The 11376-nt window shown below is 41.1% G+C and overlaps 1 protein-coding gene across 4 annotated transcripts; it reads right to left on the bottom strand.

Annotated features, from left to right (window-relative positions):
* Positions 1–200: 200 nt before the first annotated feature.
* Positions 201–9479, bottom strand: LOC110873200 (polyadenylate-binding protein 2). 4 transcript variants are annotated; one of them, XM_035990779.1, is made up of 7 exons: positions 8903–9471; positions 3705–8811; positions 1425–1521; positions 985–1113; positions 785–886; positions 582–713; positions 206–501 (listed from the first exon to the last, which is right to left on the bottom strand). In XM_035990779.1, exons 2-7 carry the CDS (start codon positions 3779–3781, stop codon positions 427–429), a joined length of 612 nt encoding a protein of 203 aa, XP_035846672.1. In that variant the 5' UTR covers positions 3782–8811; positions 8903–9471; the 3' UTR covers positions 206–426. The 4 variants fall into 4 exon arrangements, with proteins under 4 accessions (XP_021977844.1, XP_035846672.1, XP_021977837.1 ...); XM_022122152.2 differs by having other exon boundaries at positions 201–501; positions 1425–8811; positions 8903–9469; XM_022122145.2 differs by lacking the exons at positions 206–501; positions 582–713; positions 785–886; positions 985–1113; positions 1425–1521 and having other exon boundaries at positions 1681–8805; positions 8903–9479.
* Positions 9480–11376: the final 1897 nt, after the last annotated feature.

Here is an 11376-nt window from a genome sequence, read left to right as displayed (position 1 = left end):
GACCCGAACCCGTTTTGACCCGAACCAAAACAACCTTTTTTATTTGACACATTCTGAGCCGGACCCGTTCTGACCCGGACCCATTTTGACCCGCAACCCAACCCGACTCGACCCACCCGTTTTGCCGGGTGTATTATATAGAGAGATAGACAAAGCCATTGGCTTTAGAAGCTTAAAATCAAACCAAAGATTTTCTACAAAGACACACAGCTGGACATACGATCATTATATTTTCAATGAAATTGTAGCTGAACAGAGTCTAATAACTGATTAAAATAACAATAAAAGAAAATGAGTTGCCTATTAAAGGTTTAAATTTAAATTGTCAGTAGTGGGTCCAAAATAATACTCGGTATGAAAAGTCTAGGTACCAAATTTTAAATTGCCGTCTCCCTTTTAGGCACCACTCTTCATGACCTTTAGTACTTATGGTAATTCCAGCCAGTGAAGAACCTCTGTGGTGTCCTGTTCCGTGAGTGGGTATAGATTGTCATCCAACATCTACAATATCCACAAGTCACACATATATCAAAAACACAATAATATTTGTTTTCAAAGAAGGTAAGATGAAAAGGACTTACATTCCTTTGCTCTGTTGGGAAAGCATTTGCAAGTGCAGAGCTTCCACCAGCATCACTTAATTGCATCACATTCCCAGCATCATATCGATAAGACATTGGTGCGTGATGAGACATTGGTCCAATTGGCACCATCTGTTATTCCCAAAAATCAGTTATTAATTTTAACCTTCAATGAAACATAGCAAGAGCAAAATACAACAAACCTGTTGCTGAATCTGCTGCCCAGGAACACCAGCACGGCTTCCACCTGGACGCGGTCTAAGCTGACCTGGCTGAACAAGTTGATACTGATGCCCAAAACCAGGCTATCCAAGTATTACCAAAAACAAAAGGTAAAAATAACACCAAAGTAATTTTCAGTCTTTCTTAAAAATGTTATGGATAATAATAGAATTGAGATTACTTGGGGAGGAATGAAGGTAGGTTGAGCTTGACCATAAAAAAATTGTTGACCTAACCCGGGAGGGAACATTGGCATGCAACTAGCTCCAGCAAGTGCTATTGGAGTTGGACCCATTTGTGAACATTGTGCCTACATAGATAAAATATAGAAATCAATCTTTTTGTTGGGTTAATCAAGTTGTTCACAGATCAGCGGGTTAAACGGGTCACCCAAGACAACATGTAATTAATGGTTCAGCAGAAGAACAGGACTAGGTTGACAGGGTTTATTGGATATCATTTGTTGCTTGTTTATTTAAAAGTTTGGCATTGACACATTACCAGTGTCACTACCAGGCGGGTGAGGATACATTAGGCCATATGGCACCATCTATTATTCTCAAAAAATAGTTATTCATTTTAACGTTCAAGAAAACAGAGACAGAGAAGAGTACGACAAACCTGTTGTTGCATAAGAGGAAGAGGTTGTTGGTGATTTTGCGGCCCAGGAACACCGGCACGGCTTCCACCTGGGCGCGGTTCGTACTGACATGTCGGTGTTGGTATCATCGTCATCGGAAACCCAGGACCATTCGGAACGGATGGTGTTGTGACCGCACACACAATCGTTTTCATACAACCCACAATAATCACAGTGTATCATTATGAATCGAACAAAACAAACTTCTGAATGATAATAAAACTAACCGAATAGAACTTGATCGAACTTGAACTTTTGAATAACAATAACTTGTAAATACAGAAACTTAACGAACTGACTGAACGAAGAACAAGGGATTTGCAGCCGGCTTTATACGCCGTGAACGGGTACGTCTCCAAACGTCACAACGTTTCACAGATGGATGTGTTGGTTCCATGATAACCGCTCATGCGGTTATTTACTTTGAAACGTACCGGTTCATCAAGCTTTCGGCCCAACCCGCTTGTTCTCTAATCATTTACATAACCTAACTGGACTTGACATATCGTTCGACCCACTAGACTTGGCCTCCGGCCCAAATACATAATATAAACATAAAAACAGTTTTGACCCATTACTTAACTAAAACAAATAATAATAGATACCGGCCCGAACACCGTTTTCGGATGGACTTGGTTATTGATCTTCATTCACCGCCCTAAGCAAGAACATCCGAATCTCCGGCCGTGGATCACTCCTTGCGATTATTGGTGACCTCTATCTTGACCACCACGTCGTCGTCGCTTGATTCGTCGAGCCAACCGCAATTGTTGCTTGAATTTCCAGCCATGCCATCTTCCTTTCTCTCACGCTCTTTCTTCATGTAGTCGAAGTACCACTCGACTAGTTCCAAGTAATAGATGTAGGCGACTTTCATCTCGTATGCATCATCCGGTTCGTAACCGTACTTGGCCGCAATCACATCCCACATATTTTTCTCCATCACTTCTTTGAATCCTCCATTGTGCTTTACGATGCGGTGTAACAATATGAGACTAAGGTCTCAGGCCATCGATCAGTTCTGGCGGCATTGCTTTCTCACATACGATCCCGAGGAAATCCGTAATGAACCAAACCAAGACTTCTTCGAATGGTGCATCGAAGAATCTTTGGTGTTTCTTTATTTCCTCGTGCAATGTAATAAGATCTCCCGGTTCCACACAACTTTCCATAATCATATTTCTTTCGATGACGTCCTCCTCGAGTTGTGAGAGAATTAACGCTCGTTCCCGAAGCGTTTCTCTTGATTGACGCGGGTTATCTTTTTCGCCTTCAATGTAAATCAAAAGCGCCTTTTTCGCTTTCTTGGAATACACAACTTCCTTCTTTTTAGCCTTTGAATTTTCACCGTACACTTTCTTCTTGTTTCTTGTTTTCTCGAATTCCCTTTCGTAGTATTCACCCAAACACTCTTGGAATTCTTTCTTTTCCTTCTTGTAGCCGTTGTCAACACCAAGATTATCGTAGAATGCATTGAGATAATCTTGTTCCAAGTCGACTTCCGACTTGTCTTCATAAATGTCGAATCCTTTCGAACGACATCCAAACATCTTCTTTAACACACACGTTTCCCCCATGGTAACCGTTTCTATCCCTTGAAACAAGAGTTGTTCTAGACTTAAAACATTCTTGTCTAGACTTGGTGCATAACTTACGCACGGGATCGTCTTGTCTTTGCCGTCCACCGGCACTCTCACTTCTCCTATTCCATGCACAAACGAAAAATCTTTCCTACTTTCGTTTGTCACAACCCCAAAGTGTCTCTTGAAACACTTAAACATATTCCGGTTTCCCGTCATATGTGTTTTGAATGTGGGATCAACAACCCATATTGAATCCCATTTGCCACCACAAGTATCTTTCACAATATAATCACTTTCAATTGGTAACGGTGATAACTTGATATACTTACTTGGGCAAATCGATGCGATATGACCGAATTCCTTGCACTTGAAACATCGGACTCCCGGTTTCCTCGGCCTACCCACCGGTGCATTAGATTTCTTACCGGACTTCTTCACGAAACCCTTTGGAAACACTTTCCTTGGAAACTTCTTCACCGGTGATTTCCCGGTTCGCATGGTTGGCTTCCCCTGCGCGTACTCATCCTCTTCCGCCGTCCGGCCGCACTTTCCACTACGAACAATAACATCTTCACCGTGATCGGTTTCCACCGATTTTCCTTTGTTTCCACAAATCCGGTTCCCATCTTGATCACAACTCCTTCCGCTTCCTGTTAAACCTTTGGCTCTGATACCAATGTTGGTATCATCGTCATCGGAAACCCAGGACCATTCGAAACGGATGGTGTTGTGACCGCACACACAATCGTTTTCATACAACCCACAATAATCACAGTGTATCATTATGAATCGAACAAAACAAACTTCTGAATGATAATAAAACTAACCGAATAGAACTTGATCGAACTTGAACTTTTGAATAACAATAACTTGTAAATACAGAAACTTAACGAACTGACTGAACGAAGAACAAGGGATTTGCAGCCGGCTTTATACGCCGTGAACGGGTACGTCTCCAAACGTCACAACGTTTCACAGATGGATGTGTTGGTTCCATGATAACCGCTCATGCGGTTATTTACTTTGAAACGTACCGGTTCATCAAGCTTTCGGCCCAACCCGCTTGTTCTCTAATCATTTACATAACCTAACTGGACTTGACATATCGTTCGACCCACTAGACTTGGCCTCCGGCCCAAATACATAATATAAACATAAAAACAGTTTTGACCCATTACTTAACTAAAACAAATAATAATAGATACCGGCCCGAACACCGTTTTCGGATGGACTTGGTTATTGATCTTCATTCACCGCCCTAAGCAAGAACATCCGAATCTCCGGCCGTGGATCACTCCTTGCGATTATTGGTGACCTCTATCTTGACCACCACGTCGTCGTCGCTTGATTCGTCGAGCCAACCGCAATTGTTGCTTGAATTTCCAGCCATGCCATCTTCCTTTCTCTCACGCTCTTTCTTCATGTAGTCGAAGTACCACTCGACTAGTTCCAAGTAATAGATGTAGGCGACTTTCATCTCGTATGCATCATCCGGTTCGTAACCGTACTTGGCCGCAATCACATCCCACATATTTTTCTCCATCACTTCTTTGAATCCTCCATTGTGCTTTACGATGCGGTGTAACAATATGAGACTAAGGTCTCAGGCCATCGATCAGTTCTGGCGGCATTGCTTTCTCACATACGATCCCGAGGAAATCCGTAATGAACCAAACCAAGACTTCTTCGAATGGTGCATCGAAGAATCTTTGGTGTTTCTTTATTTCCTCGTGCAATGTAATAAGATCTCCCGGTTCCACACAACTTTCCATAATCATATTTCTTTCGATGACGTCCTCCTCGAGTTGTGAGAGAATTAACGCTCGTTCCCGAAGCGTTTCTCTTGATTGACGCGGGTTATCTTTTTCGCCTTCAATGTAAATCAAAAGCGCCTTTTTCGCTTTCTTGGAATACACAACTTCCTTCTTTTTAGCCTTTGAATTTTCACCGTACACTTTCTTCTTGTTTCTTGTTTTCTCGAATTCCCTTTCGTAGTATTCACCCAAACACTCTTGGAATTCTTTCTTTTCCTTCTTGTAGCCGTTGTCAACACCAAGATTATCGTAGAATGCATTGAGATAATCTTGTTCCAAGTCGACTTCCGACTTGTCTTCATAAATGTCGAATCCTTTCGAACGACATCCAAACATCTTCTTTAACACACACGTTTCCCCCATGGTAACCGTTTCTATCCCTTGAAACAAGAGTTGTTCTAGACTTAAAACATTCTTGTCTAGACTTGGTGCATAACTTACGCACGGGATCGTCTTGTCTTTGCCGTCCACCGGCACTCTCACTTCTCCTATTCCATGCACAAACGAAAAATCTTTCCTACTTTCGTTTGTCACAACCCCAAAGTGTCTCTTGAAACACTTAAACATATTCCGGTTTCCCGTCATATGTGTTTTGAATGTGGGATCAACAACCCATATTGAATCCCATTTGCCACCACAAGTATCTTTCACAATATAATCACTTTCAATTGGTAACGGTGATAACTTGATATACTTACTTGGGCAAATCGATGCGATATGACCGAATTCCTTGCACTTGAAACATCGGACTCCCGGTTTCCTCGGCCTACCCACCGGTGCATTAGATTTCTTACCGGACTTCTTCACCAAACCCTTTGGAAACACTTTCCTTGGAAACTTCTTCACCGGTGATTTCCCGGTTCGCATGGTTGGCTTCCCCTGCGCGTACTCATCCTCTTCCGCCGTCCGGCCGCACTTTCCACTACGAACAATAACATCTTCACCGTGATCGGTTTCCACCGATTTTCCTTTGTTTCCACAAATCCGGTTCCCATCTTGATCACAACTCCTTCCGCTTCCTGTTAAACCTTTGGCTCTGATACCAATGTTGGTATCATCGTCATCGGAAACCCAGGACCATTCGAAACGGATGGTGTTGTGACCGCACACACAATCGTTTTCATACAACCCACAATAATCACAGTGTATCATTATGAATCGAACAAAACAAACTTCTGAATGATAATAAAACTAACCGAATAGAACTTGATCGAACTTGAACTTTTGAATAACAATAACTTGTAAATACAGAAACTTAACGAACTGACTGAACGAAGAACAAGGGATTTGCAGCCGGCTTTATACGCCGTGAACGGGTACGTCTCCAAACGTCACAACGTTTCACAGATGGATGTGTTGGTTCCATGATAACCGCTCATGCGGTTATTTACTTTGAAACGTACCGGTTCATCAAGCTTTCGGCCCAACCCGCTTGTTCTCTAATCATTTACATAACCTAACTGGACTTGACATATCGTTCGACCCACTAGACTTGGCCTCCGGCCCAAATACATAATATAAACATAAAAACAGTTTTGACCCATTACTTAACTAAAACAAATAATAATAGATACCGGCCCGAACACCGTTTTCGGATGGACTTGGTTATTGATCTTCATTCACCGCCCTAAGCAAGAACATCCGAATCTCCGGCCGTGGATCACTCCTTGCGATTATTGGTGACCTCTATCTTGACCACCACGTCGTCGTCGCTTGATTCGTCGAGCCAACCGCAATTGTTGCTTGAATTTCCAGCCATGCCATCTTCCTTTCTCTCACGCTCTTTCTTCATGTAGTCGAAGTACCACTCGACTAGTTCCAAGTAATAGATGTAGGCGACTTTCATCTCGTATGCATCATCCGGTTCGTAACCGTACTTGGCCGCAATCACATCCCACATATTTTTCTCCATCACTTCTTTGAATCCTCCATTGTGCTTTACGATGCGGTGTAACAATATGAGACTAAGGTCTCAGGCCATCGATCAGTTCTGGCGGCATTGCTTTCTCACATACGATCCCGAGGAAATCCGTAATGAACCAAACCAAGACTTCTTCGAATGGTGCATCGAAGAATCTTTGGTGTTTCTTTATTTCCTCGTGCAATGTAATAAGATCTCCCGGTTCCACACAACTTTCCATAATCATATTTCTTTCGATGACGTCCTCCTCGAGTTGTGAGAGAATTAACGCTCGTTCCCGAAGCGTTTCTCTTGATTGACGCGGGTTATCTTTTTCGCCTTCAATGTAAATCAAAAGCGCCTTTTTCGCTTTCTTGGAATACACAACTTCCTTCTTTTTAGCCTTTGAATTTTCACCGTACACTTTCTTCTTGTTTCTTGTTTTCTCGAATTCCCTTTCGTAGTATTCACCCAAACACTCTTGGAATTCTTTCTTTTCCTTCTTGTAGCCGTTGTCAACACCAAGATTATCGTAGAATGCATTGAGATAATCTTGTTCCAAGTCGACTTCCGACTTGTCTTCATAAATGTCGAATCCTTTCGAACGACATCCAAACATCTTCTTTAACACACACGTTTCCCCCATGGTAACCGTTTCTATCCCTTGAAACAAGAGTTGTTCTAGACTTAAAACATTCTTGTCTAGACTTGGTGCATAACTTACGCACGGGATCGTCTTGTCTTTGCCGTCCACCGGCACTCTCACTTCTCCTATTCCATGCACAAACGAAAAATCTTTCCTACTTTCGTTTGTCACAACCCCAAAGTGTCTCTTGAAACACTTAAACATATTCCGGTTTCCCGTCATATGTGTTTTGAATGTGGGATCAACAACCCATATTGAATCCCATTTGCCACCACAAGTATCTTTCACAATATAATCACTTTCAATTGGTAACGGTGATAACTTGATATACTTACTTGGGCAAATCGATGCGATATGACCGAATTCCTTGCACTTGAAACATCGGACTCCCGGTTTCCTCGGCCTACCCACCGGTGCATTAGATTTCTTACCGGACTTCTTCACCAAACCCTTTGGAAACACTTTCCTTGGAAACTTCTTCACCGGTGATTTCCCGGTTCGCATGGTTGGCTTCCCCTGCGCGTACTCATCCTCTTCCGCCGTCCGGCCGCACTTTCCACTACGAACAATAACATCTTCACCGTGATCGGTTTCCACCGATTTTCCTTTGTTTCCACAAATCCGGTTCCCATCTTGATCACAACTCCTTCCGCTTCCTGTTAAACCTTTGGCTCTGATACCAATGTTGGTATCATCGTCATCGGAAACCCAGGACCATTCGAAACGGATGGTGTTGTGACCGCACACACAATCGTTTTCATACAACCCACAATAATCACAGTGTATCATTATGAATCGAACAAAACAAACTTCTGAATGATAATAAAACTAACCGAATAGAACTTGATCGAACTTGAACTTTTGAATAACAATAACTTGTAAATACAGAAACTTAACGAACTGACTGAACGAAGAACAAGGGATTTGCAGCCGGCTTTATACGCCGTGAACGGGTACGTCTCCAAACGTCACAACGTTTCACAGATGGATGTGTTGGTTCCATGATAACCGCTCATGCGGTTATTTACTTTGAAACGTACCGGTTCATCAAGCTTTCGGCCCAACCCGCTTGTTCTCTAATCATTTACATAACCTAACTGGACTTGACATATCGTTCGACCCACTAGACTTGGCCTCCGGCCCAAATACATAATATAAACATAAAAACAGTTTTGACCCATTACTTAACTAAAACAAATAATAATAGATACCGGCCCGAACACCGTTTTCGGATGGACTTGGTTATTGATCTTCAGTCGGAACCATTGGCATGTAAAAGTTTGCCATTGGACCCCCATCTGTGCTCATACCTGGAACAAGAGCTTGACCATCAAACGTTTGTTGGCCTAAACCTTGTGGGAACATAGGCATGCAAGGAGCTTCAGCAGGTGGCATTGCAGTTGGACGCTTTTGTGAACACTGTACCTACATGGATAAAATATAAAAATCCAACCTTTTTTGCATTCTGTGGTTTTAAATCATGTAATGAGAGAGGGGTTTAGGTGTTGGAATGAACCTGAGACCCAACTATTTCAGAACTCTTTGTGGAAAAAGCTTTAAACATCATTTCCTTTTCTGGTTCGCACTCTCCGGCTCAGGTTTTAGTGGTTCTCCGGTTTCAATCTCTTCATCATCCAGAAACGTGTCCAGTGACGGATCTAGAAAATCCGCCAAGCCGTAACGTTTATAAATAAGCCGTAACGAAATCGAAAAAACCTCAAATTTTTTCAAAATTTACACTAATTTTTCCAATTTTTTCCGCGCCAAGCCGTAGCGGGCGTTGCCCCCGGCATAAAGGTAGCTCCGCCCCTGAACGTGTCGTAATTGGCCTCCACTAGGGCTTTGTAGAGGTGAGCGTCGAAGCGATTACGAGTGTCAACACCTCTAGAACTTAAAAATACGTCATATCTATGAATATGATCATATGAAGATGAGGATCCTGGTAAAATTTCATGTTCAGTGAGAACAACCATTGAGGATATGAATTATTGGAAGGTTCGAGTGATTTGAGTGAAGAGGTGAAAAGATTTTTTTATTTTATAAATAGGGCGGTTTAAATAGAAGAAAGAAGTTAAGCAAGGTGCTTAAGATGGTACAAGAATTAAACAGGAAAACCAGGAAATTTGAAACTTCTCCATAACGCTTTTTGACCCAAAGGAATGACTCACATGGGGCCTAGTGGCCAGCACGCGTTTTGACCCAAAGGAATGAACCAGCTTTTATGTCACCAACAAAGCTGTGAAAGACTTTAAAGTCCACATCTACTTTTGGTACAACCGTTGTGTAAATTGCCTGGAAGTTTCAATCTTGGATGTGAAATAACAGAACTTTTACAATTATAATTTGTCATAATAGTTTAATTTTTTTAGGGTTAACTTTGTACAATAGTAACCAAGTTTCAAGAGTGTTCTAATTAGGTCACTCATAATTTTTTTTGTTCCAATTAGGTCATTCAAGTTTCATTTGATGTTTCAATTGTAGATATTTTACCTAAATAGAAGGTAATCCATCCTACATGGGATTTCTTTAGATTTTTTATTTAAAAATTTGTTGACATGGCATATAAATGCGAAATGGATTAGAAAAAAAATGCGAAATAGGTTAATTTTTTTTTAAAAAAAATTGTAGAAAAGTTAAAAAAATGCGAAAAAAATTAAAAAAATGTGATTTTTTTTTTCAAAATATCTAAAAAGTTATAAAAGAAGATAAATAAGTAACGATAAAATAGAATGCCAAAACGAGTCTTAATACACCAAATACGTCCAAACGAGTCAAAATAAACCAAATACGTCGAAACGGGTCAAAATACACCAAAATACGTCCAAACGAGTCAAAATAAACCAAATACGTCCAAACATATCAAAATTCGCCCAAACGGGCCAAAATCACCTACTCTACCTTCTCGTGGGTCACACTTCTTGAGCCAAACTTTTTATTTCTACCTTTTGCTCTCGCCTTCTTTGGTTGTGGGATTTTTTTCTCGTTTTTGCAAGACCTGATATTATGTCCGGTTCCTTGGCAGTTTTGACATGTGACTTTTCTTCCGATTCCAACTTTTTTGTTTTTTTTCTCTTTCTCTAAGGGATCTCTTTTCCTTTTCCTTGGCAGTTTTGACATTCGCCTTACTTTTGGAGGTAGGGGTTTGATAGCATCTGTTTTAGGCCAATGCATACTTCCCTTCAACGGTTTGGCATCGTTTCCACGGCCATCTTCACAGTACTCCCCGGGTTTGTTTCCAATATCTCAGCTTGATAATCCGAAAGTCTTGCGTAATGCTCTTTCAACCCACCATCAAAGTCATCCAATACCTTCTTTTTAGCTCTACTACATTGACCAATACTCACTCTACATTGGTATTTTCTCATGATATCTTGTTGCATTTCCCTTAAACTAATTTCACGATTTTGAACTATTTTTTTGAAATATCGTTTTGCAAGCCAAGAATATGTAACAAGCGAACCCAAATGAAACTGTCCTGAGCATGTATGGTTATCATTTAGTGATTTTATTTGAAAAGAATCCTCGCCTGTAATCCTAGAGGCCCAAAGCCTAAATGGACACTTCCACACTTTCTTTTTCCCCCCCTTCCCATCGTCTTCAGTTTCTTCTTTCCCGCATTTTACTAACAACCTGTTGTAGTCGTTTACTGTGAACACTAATTGGTAACCATTTGCAACACCATAATCAATCAACATGTCTTTCAGATGTGCAGGACTCTCAAATTTCATTGCTAGTACGGGCTTCACCAATTTCCAATCCATATTAGGATTATAACAAGGATACACAACATCTTCGTCCTCCGAATCTTCATCCTCACTATCCTTGTCATAATCTTGTTCATTTCCACTCCAATCTTCAACAGAACTTAGATCAACTTCATCTTCATCATTCTTGTCATAACAAAGTAAATTCAAGAAGGGATCATTCACACTAAAATCATCATCATGTACAATATCTGTCAAGTTAACCTGGCAAACAACAAAAAGATAA

Source organism: Helianthus annuus, chromosome 1, assembly GCF_002127325.2.
Source record: "Helianthus annuus cultivar XRQ/B chromosome 1, HanXRQr2.0-SUNRISE, whole genome shotgun sequence".
In the NCBI taxonomy this organism is placed as follows: Eukaryota; Viridiplantae; Streptophyta; class Magnoliopsida; order Asterales; family Asteraceae; genus Helianthus; species Helianthus annuus.
The sequence above is the reverse complement of the archived record's forward strand: the minus strand, read 5'-3'. Positions and strand labels throughout refer to the sequence as shown.

What these genes read in the sequence shown, in the direction of transcription:
- LOC110873200 (XM_022122145.2), bottom strand. Translation starts at nt 5,992, where the DNA reads ATGATACACTGTGATTATTGTGGGTTGTATGAAAACGATTGTGTGTGC.